The sequence below is a fragment of the Pangasianodon hypophthalmus genome, chromosome 1, assembly GCF_027358585.1.
Source record: "Pangasianodon hypophthalmus isolate fPanHyp1 chromosome 1, fPanHyp1.pri, whole genome shotgun sequence".
Taxonomy (NCBI): Eukaryota; Metazoa; Chordata; class Actinopteri; order Siluriformes; family Pangasiidae; genus Pangasianodon; species Pangasianodon hypophthalmus.
In genome coordinates, this window is record NC_069710.1 from 8,504,666 (window position 1) to 8,521,056 (window position 16,391).

At 37.0% G+C, this 16,391-nt stretch overlaps 2 protein-coding genes across 5 annotated transcripts; one reads left to right on the forward strand and one right to left on the reverse strand.

The window, feature by feature from the left end:
* Window positions 1–105: 105 nt before the first annotated feature.
* On the reverse strand, window positions 106–11,315 carry prelid3a (PRELI domain containing 3A). 3 transcript variants are annotated; one of them, XM_053228835.1, is made up of 7 exons: window positions 10,621–10,925; window positions 10,039–10,207; window positions 8,876–8,965; window positions 8,542–8,612; window positions 8,326–8,428; window positions 5,137–5,243; window positions 106–3,950 (listed from the first exon to the last, which is right to left on the reverse strand). In XM_053228835.1, exons 1-6 carry the CDS (start codon window positions 10,626–10,628, stop codon window positions 5,172–5,174), a joined length of 513 nt encoding a protein of 170 aa, XP_053084810.1. In that variant the 5' UTR covers window positions 10,629–10,925; the 3' UTR covers window positions 106–3,950; window positions 5,137–5,171. The 3 variants fall into 3 exon arrangements, with proteins under 3 accessions (XP_053084810.1, XP_026770139.1, XP_026770138.1); XM_026914338.3 differs by lacking the exon at window positions 10,621–10,925 and adding an exon at window positions 10,402–10,614; XM_026914337.3 differs by lacking the exon at window positions 10,621–10,925 and adding an exon at window positions 10,933–11,315 and having other exon boundaries at window positions 108–3,950.
* Window positions 11,316–11,744: 429 nt separating this feature from the next.
* On the forward strand, window positions 11,745–15,773 carry si:dkey-29h14.10 (uncharacterized). 2 transcript variants are annotated; one of them, XM_026914335.3, is made up of 5 exons: window positions 11,745–11,941; window positions 13,282–13,545; window positions 13,635–13,685; window positions 14,892–15,011; window positions 15,183–15,773. In XM_026914335.3, the coding sequence occupies exons 1-5, from the start codon at window positions 11,896–11,898 to the stop codon at window positions 15,368–15,370; spliced, it is 669 nt and encodes a 222-aa protein (XP_026770136.1). In that variant the 5' UTR covers window positions 11,745–11,895; the 3' UTR covers window positions 15,371–15,773. The 2 variants fall into 2 exon arrangements, with proteins under 2 accessions (XP_026770136.1, XP_026770137.1); XM_026914336.3 differs by having other exon boundaries at window positions 15,186–15,773.
* The last annotated feature ends 618 nt before the right edge of the window (window positions 15,774–16,391 follow it).

Below are 16,391 nucleotides of genomic sequence, written 5' to 3' on the forward strand. Positions count from 1 at the left end.
TCTGTCTTACTGCCATCTGGTGGGATCAAATATATTTCAGTCACAGAGATATGACCACTAACTGAATAGAACAGAAATAATGGTGTTGTCCTTCTTTCCAAAAAGGCCTTGTAAAAGTAAAAGAAAATAAATAAAGGTGTAGAATATTTTTAAATCTGTTCTCCTAATCTTTTTTTGCATAATCTTTATAGAGTAATCACACATTTTAATAGGGTACATTTTATTTAAATTGATCTAAGTGTTATAAGATAAAATTACCATGCTGGTTCATATCAAAATAAATCAAATACCATTAACAATTTTCTAAACAGCAGCATTATTTAAAATAATAATGTAAAAGAGCAACATGCAATATTAAACAAGAGACTGCAATTGTTTATATTATAATTAATATTCTAGTTCTCGCTCTCTCACTCTCTTTTTTTTTTTTTTTTGCACCATCGCTTGATCAGGGCATTTGCATATTTTTAGCAACTACATAAGAGAATTTGGGTCAGTAACAAAAAGCTCAGCCAATATTAAATCCTTTAATTATTATGACTCTTTTGTAAAGCACTTCATTAGTAGTGAGGTTGACTAGTAGGTTGACTCAGCTTTAAACTCATTCGCCATAGTATTAACACAATACATGATGAAAATGCTTGATGTACAACACTATCCATAGGATATGAAGCAGTTCAACTGGCCACTGTGCTGTATACTCCAGCAGGCATTTTCCAGTTATACTGTCATATTTCTTTATTTTGATAGATGCTTTCGTACATATGAGGAAGAAGCCAGTCTTAATGACCCAATAGAACACACAGCCCCCTTTGTCACTAGCACAGAACTTTAAAAAACTAAGCTGAGGACACTTGTATGGTAAATGTGTCAGAAACTGCCCAGAAGAAAAGTGACACTTTAGTACAGCTTACAAACAGAAGACATACATGTAAAACAATAAATGTTTAGAATCCAATGATAAAACTGTTGGTACAATTAGTACCAATAGTTTTGGTACAAGGTACAATTTACTGTTCTCATTAACACCAAAATCTAAAATATAAACAAAATGTAGTGAACATACAGAAACAAGATTTTTTTTAAACCAGTGTGACAAGGTGTTAAATTGTAGATAACAAAAGCTGGCATGGCTTCAGTAGCTTGCAAAAACACAATGCATTATGAAACAATTTACAAAGACAAGATCTGAAAATACACTATCTGGCCAAAAGTATGTGGACACCTAACCATCACACCCATATGTGGTTCTTCTCCAAACCTTCCCCAAAATTACAATTTCCCTTCACTGAGACTAAGGGGTCCAAACCTGTTCCAGCATGACAATAACCCTGTGCACAAAGTCAGCTCCACAAAGACATTGTTTGTAAAGGCTGGAGTGGAAGAACTTGAGTGACCTGCACAGGGCCCTGATCTCAACCCCACTGAACACCTTTGGGATGCACATGAAAGCTGACTGCACCTCAGGCCTCCTTGCCCGACATCAGTGCTCGACTTCACTAATGCTCTTGTGGCTGAATGAGCCCAATTCCCTATAGCCACACTCCAAAATCTATTGGAAAGCTGCCCCAGGACAGTGGAGGTTATATATAACAGCAAAGTGGGAACTAAATCTGGAATGAGATGTTCAACCAGCACATATGGGTGTTATGGTCATGTGTCCGCAAACTTTTGGCCATATAGTGTAGTTCATGCAAGAGCTCTTAATGAGGATCAGTCAGTAATTTAAAGGCTCTACACAGTGTGCACAAAACATGCCTGCTTTAATTTGTTCATTTGATGATGGAGGATAAAACAAAAACATGTTTTCGCTGTCCCAAATCTTTGTTGGCACTGTACCAGAGAAAGACAGGTCTTGAATCTTAAATAGTGTAATATACATTTTTAAAAGTTACTAGAAGTCCTTTATGAAAGCTCAAGTGTAATTAGCAGGGATTCCACTGTATGCTGTACATATGTATTAATACGGACATGACCAAGACCAGGATAAGCTGATTGATTTGATACAATAGTTTGGCAACTGAAAATGCAGTGGAAATATTTGTAGCTATTTATAGTGTGATATACTGGGAAAACTGTGTCCTCCTTTTTTCAATTGTTTTCAGCTGTGATTTATGTGACATAATTTTACATAATATTTCAATCAGTAGCACAACTGTAAACAGCCTTGGGATGTCCCTGCTCAAATAAAATATCCAGTATAAAAGTACAACAAATTAATAAACAAATACATACATACATACATTGTTTTAATATTTCTGCTGCTGCCATTAGGTTTTATCATCGCACTGCATCTACTATGGCAATTAACAAGAAACAGTAAGAAATACAATCTACAACAGAAGCATGAGTAATTTTAACATCTATCTATACAGATTCACTTGCGCATCCTATCAGTACACTGAGTAAAGAGTGTTTAGCAAAAAGCTTCAAGCACACATTTTAGCACCAAATATGAGCCATCACATGATCATCAGGGACTTACGCTGCTCCTTCAGTTAGCTACTAGGCCTGTCACAGTTATAACATTTTGGCTGACAATTCACTGGCATACAAATGATTGCAGCAAACAAGGAAATGTCTTTCCTGTTGACCTTCTGCCACTTATATCATGAACATTATATCAGTTGTGTAATAATGCAAATACACAGCTATTTATTGACACTGAACTCACCAGAATTTCTGTGTAAAATGCATAGGAAAGACATGACACTAATAATAACTAAAATCTATTAAAACCTAATGTTGAAATACTGAGCTTCTAGCCAGAGCAGCATCACAGTTACAGAACATAGTTACAAATAGTTCATCATGAAAAATGATTAAAATATGTTGGCACAACATCTTGATTATAGTGACAAACTAACAGAAAAGGAACACCAGTTCTAAATATATGTATAAACTGTGGAATCTAACAGTTAATCACCTCAATCCCAATCAGCTTGAGTAACTGTGGCAGGCCTACTAGTAACCAACAATATGTTTCATTTATACAAATTATTAAACTGTAGGTTGATTTTTTTTTCTTGCAATTTCCCATAAAGCATAATAAAATAAATTAGATCTGTAAAAAATGATCAACAAACATATAAATCCTAAGATTTCTGGATTTAGCAAATTTAAACAGCATGATTCTGAGCAGATGGACTACAAGAAGACTATGCGTTTTCTTTTCACAGCACAAAAATGGCTGCTGAAAATGACACATTTTGTAACATTTTTCAAAAAAATAAAAAATTATTTGTTGAACTGGTAATTGTGCATTGGCACTAGGGGTGGGACGATATAATATACAAGTATGAGGTGATAAAAACAGTGATAATCAGTCTGATCAGTGTAACATTAAGCTATACTAGCACGAACACTTATATGACAAAAAAAAAAAAAAAACCCTAAAACATATTTTAGTATTTAGCTTGAGCAATAACAAGTTTCTTCACCAAAAAATAAATATAACACCTTGCATCAGAACCTACATTAGTAACAAAAAAAGAAAAAGGAACCAAAAAAGATGTGTAAACATTTTGGGTGAATTATTAAGTTATCAATATTAACATAAATAAATATTTTTAACAGAAACAAAAGAAAATAACAAGGACTAAGAACACAGTAAACATGCTTCACATAACAGAGACATCTAATTTGTACAATAACCCTGACGGATGCCCAAAGATTCTTAAAAGGAGGTAGTGAGAGCATTTGAGGTGCATACTGATATTCAAATATAATATTCCATAATTCAACAGTGACTTCAACTAGTACATATTAGCTTTAAAAGTGCAGTTTTATGCGGTTTAGGAGATTTTCAATGTGGTGCTTCAAATGTTCACTCTTTAAAAGAAGCACACACTTACTGTACAACACAGAGAGGTGTAAACTCAGATGAGTTAATTGTGGTTCCAGCGCTGGTGCTGTCCATCACATACAGTCACACACTTTACTGTTTGGCCCTGAAATTTCACAGCAGATACAGAGACAGACTGTAAGACACTGTAATATTGTGGGCCTTGGAATACCATATCAAGAGAATATATATATATATATATATATATATACACACACACACACACACACACACACACACACATACACACACTATAAAATATTTATCAATTTAAAAATGCTTATAAATTATGAATGTCACATCCAGAAGGTAGATTCTAGTGCTGTGATACACTATATGGCCAAACGTTTGTGGACACCTGACCATCACACCCACATGTGGTTCTTCCCCAAACTGTTGCCACAAAGTTGAAAGCACACAATTGTATTGGATGTCTTTGTATGCTGTAGCATTAAGATTTCCATTCACTGGAACTAAGGGGCCCAAACCTGTTCCAGCATGACAATGCCCCTATGCACAAAGTCAGCTCCATGAAGACAGGGTTTGCCAAGGTTGCAGTGGAAGAACTTGAGTGACCTGCACAGAGCCCTGACTTCAACCCCGGGATGCACATGAAAGCTGACTGCTCCTCAGGCCTCCTCACTCGACATCAGTGCCTGACTTCACTAACGCTCTTGTGGCTGAATGAGCACAAATCCCCACAGTCATGCTCCAAAATCTAGTGGAAAGCCTTTCCAGAAGAGTGGAGGTTAACAACAAAGGGAGGACTACATCTGGAATGGGATGTTCAGGTGTCCACAAACTTTTGGCCATGAAGTGTATATTGTGATATATAATGATAGTCAACTTTAACAATACTATTATGGACACTTCAAAATATAAATAGTCTTGACAGTTCTATTTATAGTAAACAGTTAGTATTTCAGCTCTATTTACGCATGAATATTGTCAAAGGTTCATATGGTTACATTTAGTTAGACTGGAGGCAAATAACATGTAGCATTAGCTGCTTACCTAACCACTCACTTTTTGTTACAAGAGCTAATCCTATTTAAAAATAATTCCTGGCTGTGATTTTACTGAAGCTGAAACACAAGCGAGTGATGGCAGGTAAACAAATGTCACATGTCCAACATGCTAGAAGTAATTACATAGTAATTTCATAAAATACAACATCATAAACTGTCATAAAAGACAAGGCAAAAATTAATGTCAGCATATGCTCATATAGAAAGCACATACAAAACTGCATTCAGAACACATGTAAGTTTTTCATTTTTAAATAACTTTACCGTTTTATTACTGAGATGCTAGAGGTTATTGCTGTTCAGCACATGTCACACAACGGTACATTCTCCCGTTCTGAGTTCTTAATGATCCACTCAATTGCATCCCATCCCTACAGAGAACAAAGACACAACAGATTAAACACTGGTAAACAATTACGCCCTAAAAGGAATCTATTTTTAATATTAAACTAAATGATGAACATCTTGGAATGTCTGATCAACAGCCTGGAGACTCGTTTATTATAATGTATCAGTACAATAATCTTTCTGATCTCTTATCATAAATTTGATTTTGAGTGAATGGGTTTTAATATTAAATATCCCCACACACAATTAAATATCATCACTGTAAATTTATAAAATGATAGTAATTTAATCACAGGTTAAGACATGATGTCTATAATCAAACTGTTGATCATACTGTTAGGGTCTGTGGCTTTACCTGAGGTACACCACAAGGTTTACACTTCCTTATTAGTGAAGAAACTTCATTAGTTTATATGAGCTCAACACTTTCAATATCCGTGATTCATAGTTTGTGATTCAGGAACTATAGAACTGTGAGATTTTGGAAATGCACAATACTGTCTTTTATTTCGACTTCAGCAGAAACAGCACGTGAGCCTGAATATTTCCACTTGCCTTCTAAGGTAAAAACCCACACATGCAAATTTTTATGCTTGTATTTGATGATCACCATCTTTGAACTATACTTATTAATTACAGGCAGTTTCACTTCCTTCTTGTGTCATGTTTAGGCTTTCTGATTCAAGCTTTTTTTTTCCCAGCAGAGCATTTAATTATACATAAATTAAAAAGATTGACTTGGCAAGTCTGTGAGTTCAAACTTATTATCTGGGCAAATAAGTATACATGAGCTAAAATTTTAGTTTTCATATTTGAAATTTTGGATCTGGCAATCCAGAACTGTGTGATTCTGGAAATGCACAGAAAATTGCTGCATGCCTGATCAACACTTTAGCTTTTTTGTCATTGTATATATAAAATACAGATTGTATATACAAAATAAATCTTTATTTTAAACTTAAAGATCATTTTACAGTTTTAAAAGAAAAGGTTCTGCATTTCTAAGTAAGCTATTTTATCAACTTTTGAAAAGAACAGCTCAGTAATGATAAATGTAATGTTTTCACATTTTCACATCCACACTCAGACTTCTTCAGTGCACTTAATGTAAATCTGCAAAGCAAAAGCAGATCTGTCTCCTATCATATTATACTCATGTGGAACGCTATTTTGGTCTGCCTGATAATATATCTGAAAGAGTTTGTCTAAATTCTTTTGGGTTATTAATACTGGCCTAATGAAAAGAATAAATACTGAATAAATCCTCTGGAAGACATAATGTAGAAAATAGGATTATTCTGAAATAATAAAGCACATAATCTCTAGCTTTAAGATCTTTTGTCTGCCTCATGCGCTGAATCATCTCAGGACACCGCACCATTCTGTAATATCTCCAAAGAAAACCACATTGTTTACAGAGTAAATTCCTCAATTGCTTCAATTTGCTGATTGTGTAATCCAGGCAAATGAGAACTAGTTTGGAGCTGCCCCTTTATAAACCCATGACATCATGTGATGTGATGTATTGAAGAGGGTATTCCAGTGAATGTAGTCAGAAATGGACTTAGAAAGCTGCACCTAATACAGTGGCCTGCATAAGTATTAGCCCACCCCCACCCCCCAAATGAACTTTTCCACATTTTGTAGCATTACAATGTGGAACTGAAACAGACTTGATTGGGTCTGGGTGCATGTGTATGTCATGAATCTACACAAAATAGTCCATAATATTGAAGTTTGGGGAAAATCAATATAGCTTGCGAAATTATTTACAAAATAAAAAAATATAATGTGATTGCATAGATATTCACCTCTGTTGTGAAATCCCTAAATTAGTTCTGGTACAATCGGTTGCCATCAGAAGTCACCTAATTGGTTGAATGGATTTCACCTGTGTGCAATTAAAGTGCCACATGGTCTCAGTATAAATACACCTGTTACTGGAAGACCCCAGAGTTTGTTAGGCAACATAACAAAACAAACAGCATCATGAAGACCAAGGAGCAGTCAAATCATGTTTGAGACAAAGTTCTAAAAAAAAAAAAAAAAAAAAAAAAAAAAAAGTATCAATCAGGGTTTGGTTATAAAAATATTCTAAACACCTCGCAGAGTACCATTAAATCTTTTATTACAAAATGGAAAGAATGTGACACAGCCCAGCTCCACCTAGAGAAGGCAGCTCAGCAAAGGTTATCAGGTAAGAAGGGCATTAATCAGAGAAGCAAGCAAGAGGCCAAGGGTAACTCTGAAGGAGCTGGAGAGATCCACAGCTCAGATGGGAGAAGCTATTCACTAGCCAAACATTGTCCAGACATTCCACCACACTGGGTTTTATGAAAGAGCAGAAGGGGGAAAAAAGTAATGAAAAATCCGCATAAAACTCCTTTTGGACAGGGCATTTTGGAGACTCAGCAAACATGTGAAAAAGGTTCTCTAAAAAGCTACATTTTCAGGACAAAGCTCTACATTTAGCAGAAATCCAACACGGCTCATCACCCTGAAAACACCATCCATACAGTGAAGCATGGTGGTGGTAGCATCATGTTGTGGGGATGGGGGCTGGGAAACTGGTCAGGTTAGAAAGAAAGGTGGATGGAACCAAATACAGCAAAATCCAAGAAGAAAATCTGTTTTAGTCTGCAAGAGACATGAGACTGGAGTGGAGTTTTACCTTACTACGAGGACATACACATTAAGCATACTGCCAAAGCTACAGTGGAGTGGTTCAAAACCAATAACCTGAACGTGTTAGAATGATAACCAAGAAGAAGAAGAATGGACTAGAAATATTAGGATGCAGGAGACATATCCCAGAAGACTTGCACTCAAAGGTGGTTATAAAGTATTGACCCATGGGGGAGTGAATATTTATGCCATCAGCAAATGTCTGCTTTTTTGTTGAATTCACCACTGTATCTTTAAATGTTGCATATTGTGTAAATCAAATGGTAAAAATCCCAATTTAGTCTATATCAATTTCAGATTATACAAAATGTGGAAAAGTTCAAGGGGGTGAATACTTATGGAAGGCTCTGTATACCACACATGTAGTGTCTATCTCCGCACTTGTCTTTAATTTAATTTTTAAATGAATAGTTTAATTACCTTTCTTGCATTAGCAGTCATACTAAGAGCCATCAGTCCCTCAAGGTAGCTGCTCAAACTGACTCCTTTCACGGTGATTATTGCCTCTTGGGTTAAAATTGTACTGTTGTAAAAAGCACAATGTAATCATACTGACAAATTCTGTGAGAATTAAAATGAAGCCAAATAATATACTGTACATGAATACAAAGAATAATAATCAATGCCCCAACTTACATGTCTGGGTTTTCAGGATGTGGTCTGTAAACTAGTCTCTCATCAACAGATACTAAATTTGTGAGCGTTATCTAAAAAGATCAATCAAAATTATTGTTAAGGTCACACATAAACTATTGATACTACTTAAAACTGTTCAGGAAGCAACACGTTTGCATCTAAGTGGAGTCTGTAGCTAGACAAGAATATATGAGGCAGAGGCTGTTGGTGTATGTTAGGCTGCAGGGGTGAGGGGACCAAGATTTCTTTCTGTCTGTAAGGAAGATTTTACATACAATAAACAATAAAAATCAAGTAGATTTGTAGTAGTCTTTTCTTGCATCTCAGTACTCACGTTTGTTGAGCAAAGCTCCATTTTTTTCTCTTCAGGATCGACAATGGAATGCTCTTTAACATAAGTAGTGGTTCGACTTGTCCCCAGTATCTACAGAAAGACAATTTATAGATGACTATTTACCTTAATATGATGTATGCATGTATCTTAAGGTTCCTAAATTAACATTTATTCAGGTTAACAGACACACATTATATAAATATATATATATATATATATATATATATATATATATATATATATATATATTATATATATATATATATATATATATACACATACACACAGTATACAGTGTTGTTTTGAGTCTTTTTGAGTTTTGAGATGAACTTATATTGGGTGGTCTGCCTCCAAAGGTGCCATGCTCGAAGTTCTATAAGTTCTATCATCTCATATTCATCTTTTGATCTCAAACCCAAATGACTTCAGAATCCCAGGGGATCAGCAGTTTCGGAAATACTCAAACCAGTCCATCTGGCAACAACCATGCCATGGTTAAAGTCACAGGGATCACATGTTTCCCTATTCTGATGTCTGATGTGAACATAAACTGAAGCTCTTGACCTGTATCTGCATGATTTAATGCACTGCGCTATATATGTATACATACATACATTTTATTTATATTATATATATATATATATGCACAGTAGGGTCCAAAAGACAGAGAATAGTGAAAATGCTTCTATTTTGCATTCTTTTCTAATTTAATACAACAATTTTCATTACAGATTATATTATGAAACAGTTAAATGAATTTCTGAGTTTCGTAGTATTTGCTATGTGTGCACTCATGCTGGCCTGGACTCCACAAGTTTGTCCAAAAACCTGTGATCCATTTTAGCTCAAATCCATCGGAGTGTTGTCATTAGAAGAGATTAGGCATGAGGAAAATCTGCCCTTTTGTACAAAGCAGTTAACATGGTCAATATCACAAATTTGCTTACATTTAATAGGGACCTTGAAATAGTGCAGAATCTTGAATACTAAATATTCAAGATATTGAACATTTACTTTCTTTGTTTTAAGTATTTCAAAATTCTAAAACCTTTATTTCCAATTTTAAATGAATAAAAAAATTAAACAGACTTTTGGACTCTATATCTCACAGTATGGCTTTACAGCTTGTCTGAGGGTTTCCTTTACAAGATAAGTCTACTAACCGCTCGCACCACACTCGGCAGGCCCCACTCTGTGCTCAGCAGCCGATGGCTGTGGAGACGGCCATGTTTATCCAGGTTCCTGTCCAGGACGTCCACTCCTACCACACTGGGGTTCATGGGATTGGGGTACTTTCTCATCGCTGCTTTGATCACCGTCTCCCAGGGATAGCTGGAAAGAGCAGAGGAACCAGGCAAGTGATTGCAGTTTTGTGTGGATGTTGTAGATTCAAAGTGTAGTTTTGTACGTTCTTGTATTATCTTGTATGTAGGTCATGGGGACATGTTATGTTTCACCCCAGCATATGCAAGTTTAAAGGAATGGGAAGACAATAATAATGGGCTTCATTTTGTAGAGTGACTCACTTTAAGTGCCACTTCATGCAAACTTATTGGCAAGGTCTTTTCGGTGGACTGTATAGTTAAATGAGGCATTAGCAACTAACAGGACTATTACAACAAAATGGGAAGAATCGATTACAACTCTTACAACAGAGGACTGTTTTTAGTCTTGATTTCCTCATCATCACCTTTCCTAGAGAACGTGAAAGTGAATTGACAAAGAGAAGTACAAAAGTACAAAACCTGGTCATGTGACAACCACATCTCACTGGTCATCGTGTGTCTGTGTAACACAGATCATAAGAAAACAACATTACACTAAAGCGAGTGTGAATGCCATGTTACAGTGCGCGTGTGCTAGTTATGGGGACAGACAACTTCCATAAACAGTAAGATCCTAAAGTCAACAAAACTCGATGTATCCTCAGGCCTAAAATGGTCTACACTGAAAGGTTTGCATGTAATTAAGACTAATCATACAAAACAAATGGCCCAACATCCATGTGTCGAAAGTGCACATGAAGATCGTCCCCAGCCTTCCTGCATCTTCACTACCTGAATATATGTTCCGTGCTCCAGATCTTCATTTCTGCAATACTATAAAAGTCCCTAACAAAAACGGAACGTGACTATAAAACGAAGAATGTCAAATTAAAAATATCTGCTGTTTTCTTTATCTGCCGGTAGCATCGTCCCAGTATCCCTGTGCCGTCTTCCGTGTAGCAGAGCCCTCCCTGTAGCCTGGACACTGACCAATGGCAGCTCGCTTTCGGCCATATGACACTCAGCGGCCTTTTGACGATCAATTATGCGTCGAAAATGCGCAACATAGCGCTGTGCTGCTCCTGGAGCCCTGCGCTGCGCATTTCAGTGGTTATTTATTTATTTATTTTTTACCTTCTGACAGCACACACTTAACTCTGTGTTACACGCTGTTTCCTTCCAATTAAGTCTCTTAGGCTGATAAAAAGGGAGTCTTTGTCAAATATGGCGTACTATGAGCTAAATGTGTCCGCGGGACGGGTTTTAAGGGTTTTTTTTTTACACTTGTTGAATGCACTAGGACGCTGCTTTTCGTTCACTTGTTAAACAGGTTTTGTTCTCTTGTCTGGTCACCAAGTAACTACTCAGAGCCCTTCGAATACCCTGCACCATACAAGCAGAAGAAGAAGTCCCATAAAACCCCCTCTTCGTCTTCACATCCTATTAAATAATCCAATCACGCAAGTTAGACGTGTCTCAAGACGGAAAGAAAGGCTCGGATACCTTATACACAGTATATCTACACTATTCCTTAAATACACGAGTATGATTAAGAAAATGTGTAACCAGTAGAATAAGCCAGCTAGTAAGAAAAGAGGATGAGCTCATGCTGGGAAATTCTCCGGGGGAAATTACACTGCGGCGCGCATGCGCACTGGCGTACAGGCGCAGAGTCGCGGTATCGGTTTTATTTGCAGTTTGAATTTGAGCTGATGTGCAAAAGAAGAAGAGGTCAGTGTTTGTGGCTTCTCTTGGATGGACGTCGTCTCCTCGAACAGCAACATGACAGTAATCTCACCCGGTAAGTGTTTGACTTAGAAATGGAAAAAAGGGGTTAGTTTAGAAAAGCTGAAAGGGAATTTGAGAACAAGGAAGTGAGTTTAGGCTGAAGTTCTCTTACACAGACACTCTTACACTCACACTTACACTCTTACACTCTCTCTGTGTGCAGAGCGGCTCTAGCATTTTAGTTCAGGAAGTTCCTCCTAAGGGTAGAAAAACAATATACAAACGTGTGTGTGTGTGAGAGACAGAGTGATAGACGCAGTTACTGTTTACTAGGACACATCAGGGGACTAATGGGGAATGGTCAATATTTCAGTTGGATCTGATTTCTAGAAACTTCAGTAAAGCATTAATATAAGGCTGGACAGATCCAAAATAAGACCTGCCAGTCTTTTTTTTTTTAGTTTTGAGCCGCATCTGATGTTGGATTGGTGACAGACTGTATTTTCCATATATATTTATATTAAGTTCACTAGCATATTTTAGGCTTATAATAATGCACATGAAAATGAGTGTGCACAGTAATGCAGGACACCTCCATGCATCAGTCTGGTGTAATGTACCAGAAAACAGGTTTAGTTCTTTGTAGGTAACTGTGGGATCTGTGCATCCATAATAATAATGATAAAGCACAGTAATGTCTCCAACACAGTAACTTTTAATTTACATAACTGAATCAGCAATAGCATGATTGTCACAAAGAATTACATAAAAACACATAAAGTAAGTTTCTTTTGTGACTATGTAAAACATACCTTAACAGCAGCTTGATATTATCAAGGAACATTTACATTTGCGCATTTGCCTAATGCTTTTATGCAGCATGACCTACATTTGAGACAGGATGCACTGAGCTGTTTAGGGATTAAGGTTTAAGAATACTGGGATTCGAACTCATGACCATGCAGTCATTAGCACAATGCCTTAACCACCACTTGATAAACATGACCTCAGGCTAACCATAGCTACCGCAAGTTAACTCACAAACAAACCAGACAAAATATGCCAACAGTACATAATTAAAAATCCAAATATTCCAGATACTAAATATTACCAACATTATTTAGGAAGAATTTAGGTTGTGTTAAAGATAAGATAAACAGTACTATAAACCATGCCTTAACTCCTGCATAAAGTCTTATTGAAAAGTGATTCATCATTCTCTTTTTCTGAGGTGATTCTTATTTCCAAACGATGAAAGTTATCCCTCCAAGATGGCAGCACTGTTGGCATGTCTGACCCAGTGATGCAGCATTCATATCTGTTGTTTTCCCTTCACTGGTATTGAAGTCTTGACACAATTTAAAATATTAAAAGAGCATATTCCTCTTTTCCTGTTTTTGTTTTCTTGAATAGATAAGGTACTTCAGCGTGAGCTGAGCACCCTGAGCAAGCACATGCCCTCCTGCATGGTGCAGCAGATTTCTGATTGCCTGCGCCGCTCGCGTGCACTCACTGACTACGAGGTGCAGGTGATCTGTGCCGGGGCCACAGACATGCAACAAGCTACATGTCTCCTGCAAACACTCCTGCACAAGGGCCGCACGCCTTGTCTGCTCTTCTTCCAGTGCCTGAATGCATGCAGCCCCTCACTCTTTCGTACCGTCACCAGAGGCTTGGGTAGGTGTGAGCTGACAGGTGTTGGAGAGATATATGTAATATACATAAACATATGCAGAGTGTCTCTAATCTGTTTGTCTGTCCTGCAGTGAAAGTTTCTGATGAGGCTCACCACCATGTGGAGAAGTCTTCCTTTTCAGGTAGGCACTGGTGGTTTTATTTTAGTGCAAGTGTAACTGATTATTCTTTGAAAGGCACTTTATGTGTAGAGTTAAATATAACTAAGAAAGCACTTCATCATCAGATGTGCATTCAGACTGTCAGAGAAGATGATTCCAGTGGATACTGTCTGGCATTACTTGTGCTCTAGGTGAAGAGTATGATAGTTGAATGCATGAGCAGTCTCATCTGCTTCAGTGCAGCTTTCCTTCCTGCAAAAATACGTGTGAGGTGAAATACGCAGTGGAAAATGCTTGCTCATGCATTTGCATTGCTTCTGCACAAAACTGTGTGCATACTCTAGGTATACACACACAGTGCTGTTATGTTTTATGAAGAAATTCCACTATTAAAAAAAAATGATGGCACATCAGTTATGTCTCATAAGGGATGTATGCATGTGAGAGGCAGGAGATTGTGGTCTATAAGTGTGGTGTAGGAGGCTGCAGAGTGTGTTTGTGTGGATCCATTTTATGTTAAGGCTGTACAAGTACATGTACAAGTGTAAAGAACATGAAGATATATTTACAGTGGCCCTGAATTTTTCTTGCTATCTGTTCAGTAAAGACAATACAAGCCATGTCTCCTTGCATATGATAGAATTACATGTATTGTGTATGGAAATTGCTATTTTCAACAGAGTGCCAAGTTTAGGGTGTAGGGTGTACATCAACAGTTAAATTTGTGATGTGCAGTAGGAATGATTTTATATTACAATTGTATGTGTAGAGAAAGCTTTTTTAATTTAATCCTAAATTCAGGTGTACCTGTGAGCAACCAGACAGAAAGGTCAATATCCACATACACATATATTTGAGTTGCAGCATAAGCTTGATGGGCCTGATGGTGTTTAAGAGTGAGTTCTTCAGGCTCGTGGGGGTCTGCAACCAATTCCAGTCCTGTACATCTCTGGCCTGGTGAACTAGTAGACAAATCCAGTTTGGCCAGGGTTTTGGTAACACCAGTGTTTAGATCAGCAAAACACACATAGAAGTTGAAAGATGTTAGAAATTTTTTTGTTATTGCTTCATGCTTCATGTGTCATTGGACTGTTGTGCTTTGGTGTTATTCAGTTGTTCTACATGTAAACTAGATTCTCACTTCCATTCATATGCCTTCTTCAGCTGATGACCTGAATATCTTGATTTCAAATCCTTTATCCTGTGTTTTGTCCCCACTATTAACAGAGGCAACCGGAAATGTTCCCCCATGTGTCATAAACATTAACAATTCCTCGTTGAGCAACTGCATCATTGGAAACAACAACAGCTTGTGCTGTTTACTCTCTCAGTCTGATGTCATTAACGGTAAGAGCATCACAAAAGAGTAGCAGGAAATGACTTCCATAACGTACTGTTATGGTGTCCTAGTCTAAGTCATAATCATTAGAGTGCACTCAATGGAGTTTATCATTTTCATTCTTTATGCATTTGTCACAATGTGCTTCTTTTTTTTTTTTTTTTCTCAAATGGATGTAGTAGAGCATACGCAGAGGAGTCAGCACAGGGAAACACCAGACTCTACAGAGGCTCATAATGTTCAGGTGGAGAGCTCCAACGTAGAGTATGTCATCATAGGGGACAGAAACTATATGAGCGTTGAGAGCAGTCTGGACTCAGAACATCAGGAAGAAACGGATAGTGTGCCAGAGGATTTGGAGGGATAAAGTGGATGAGATGCTGAAGATGGAGACCACAGACTGTATATAAAAATATACGTTCCTTGATGGAGTCATAAAAAACATGTTGTCATATGCAAAGAAACTCAGGTGATGCTTTACACAGGCACTCAGTGTAAAACCAGTGGTTAAGAAAGTATACACATTTGTGTGATTGATAATGCTATGTTCTCTGAAGCGCATAACAGTGTAAATGCTGCTGTCTCGTAACTATCGGTTTTGATTATATCAGTGCCTCAGTATTGATTTGTTTTCTGTTACAAACCGACTTTATATTTTAATAAGCTATGTGTTACTGCTTTTGTGCATTTTTATGCTTCACCCGTAATTATTTTTTTATGTTTATATAAGATATGTTATTTATTAAGGGCTATAAACTTTTAGTCAAATATATATTTAAAAATTATATTAAAAATATTAATTAAAATGTATTGTGTTGTTTAAGCACTTAATGTTTTGGGGAGAAGTAACTGAGCACTATCTAGGGTAGTGGTTTTCAAAGTGGGTTTGTGAAGCAAACCTAGGGGGCCATGGTGTTTTTATTTTGTTACACCATTATCAAAGTTATTATATTTATTTTTGAGTTCCTATAGTTATTAGCATGTTCAGCTGGTAACCTGAATTGAATGGGTTTAATCCAGATCTCAGTAACTCAAAACCAAGTAGGTCTACTGGAACCTAATGGGTTCTGTTGGTGGAAATGTCAGGAATAAAAAGCTCTATAGCTCCAAAAAAAATAGCCAGAAATATTACTGTACACATTTAAATAATGTGGGTGTCATGGTGCTATAGAGGGTAGTGTTAACATTTCACACCTCCAGGGTCTCTGGTTCCATCCTGAGCTTGAGTTACTGTCAGTCTGGAGGTGCTGTGCATGTTCTCTCTGTGTCAGTGTGGGTTTCTCCCAGAAACATGCTTGTAGGTGGACTATGTGTGTGTGTGTGTGTGTGTGTGTGTGTGTGTGTGTGTGTGTGTTTGCAGGGTGCACAGTGATGGAGTGGCTAGGTCT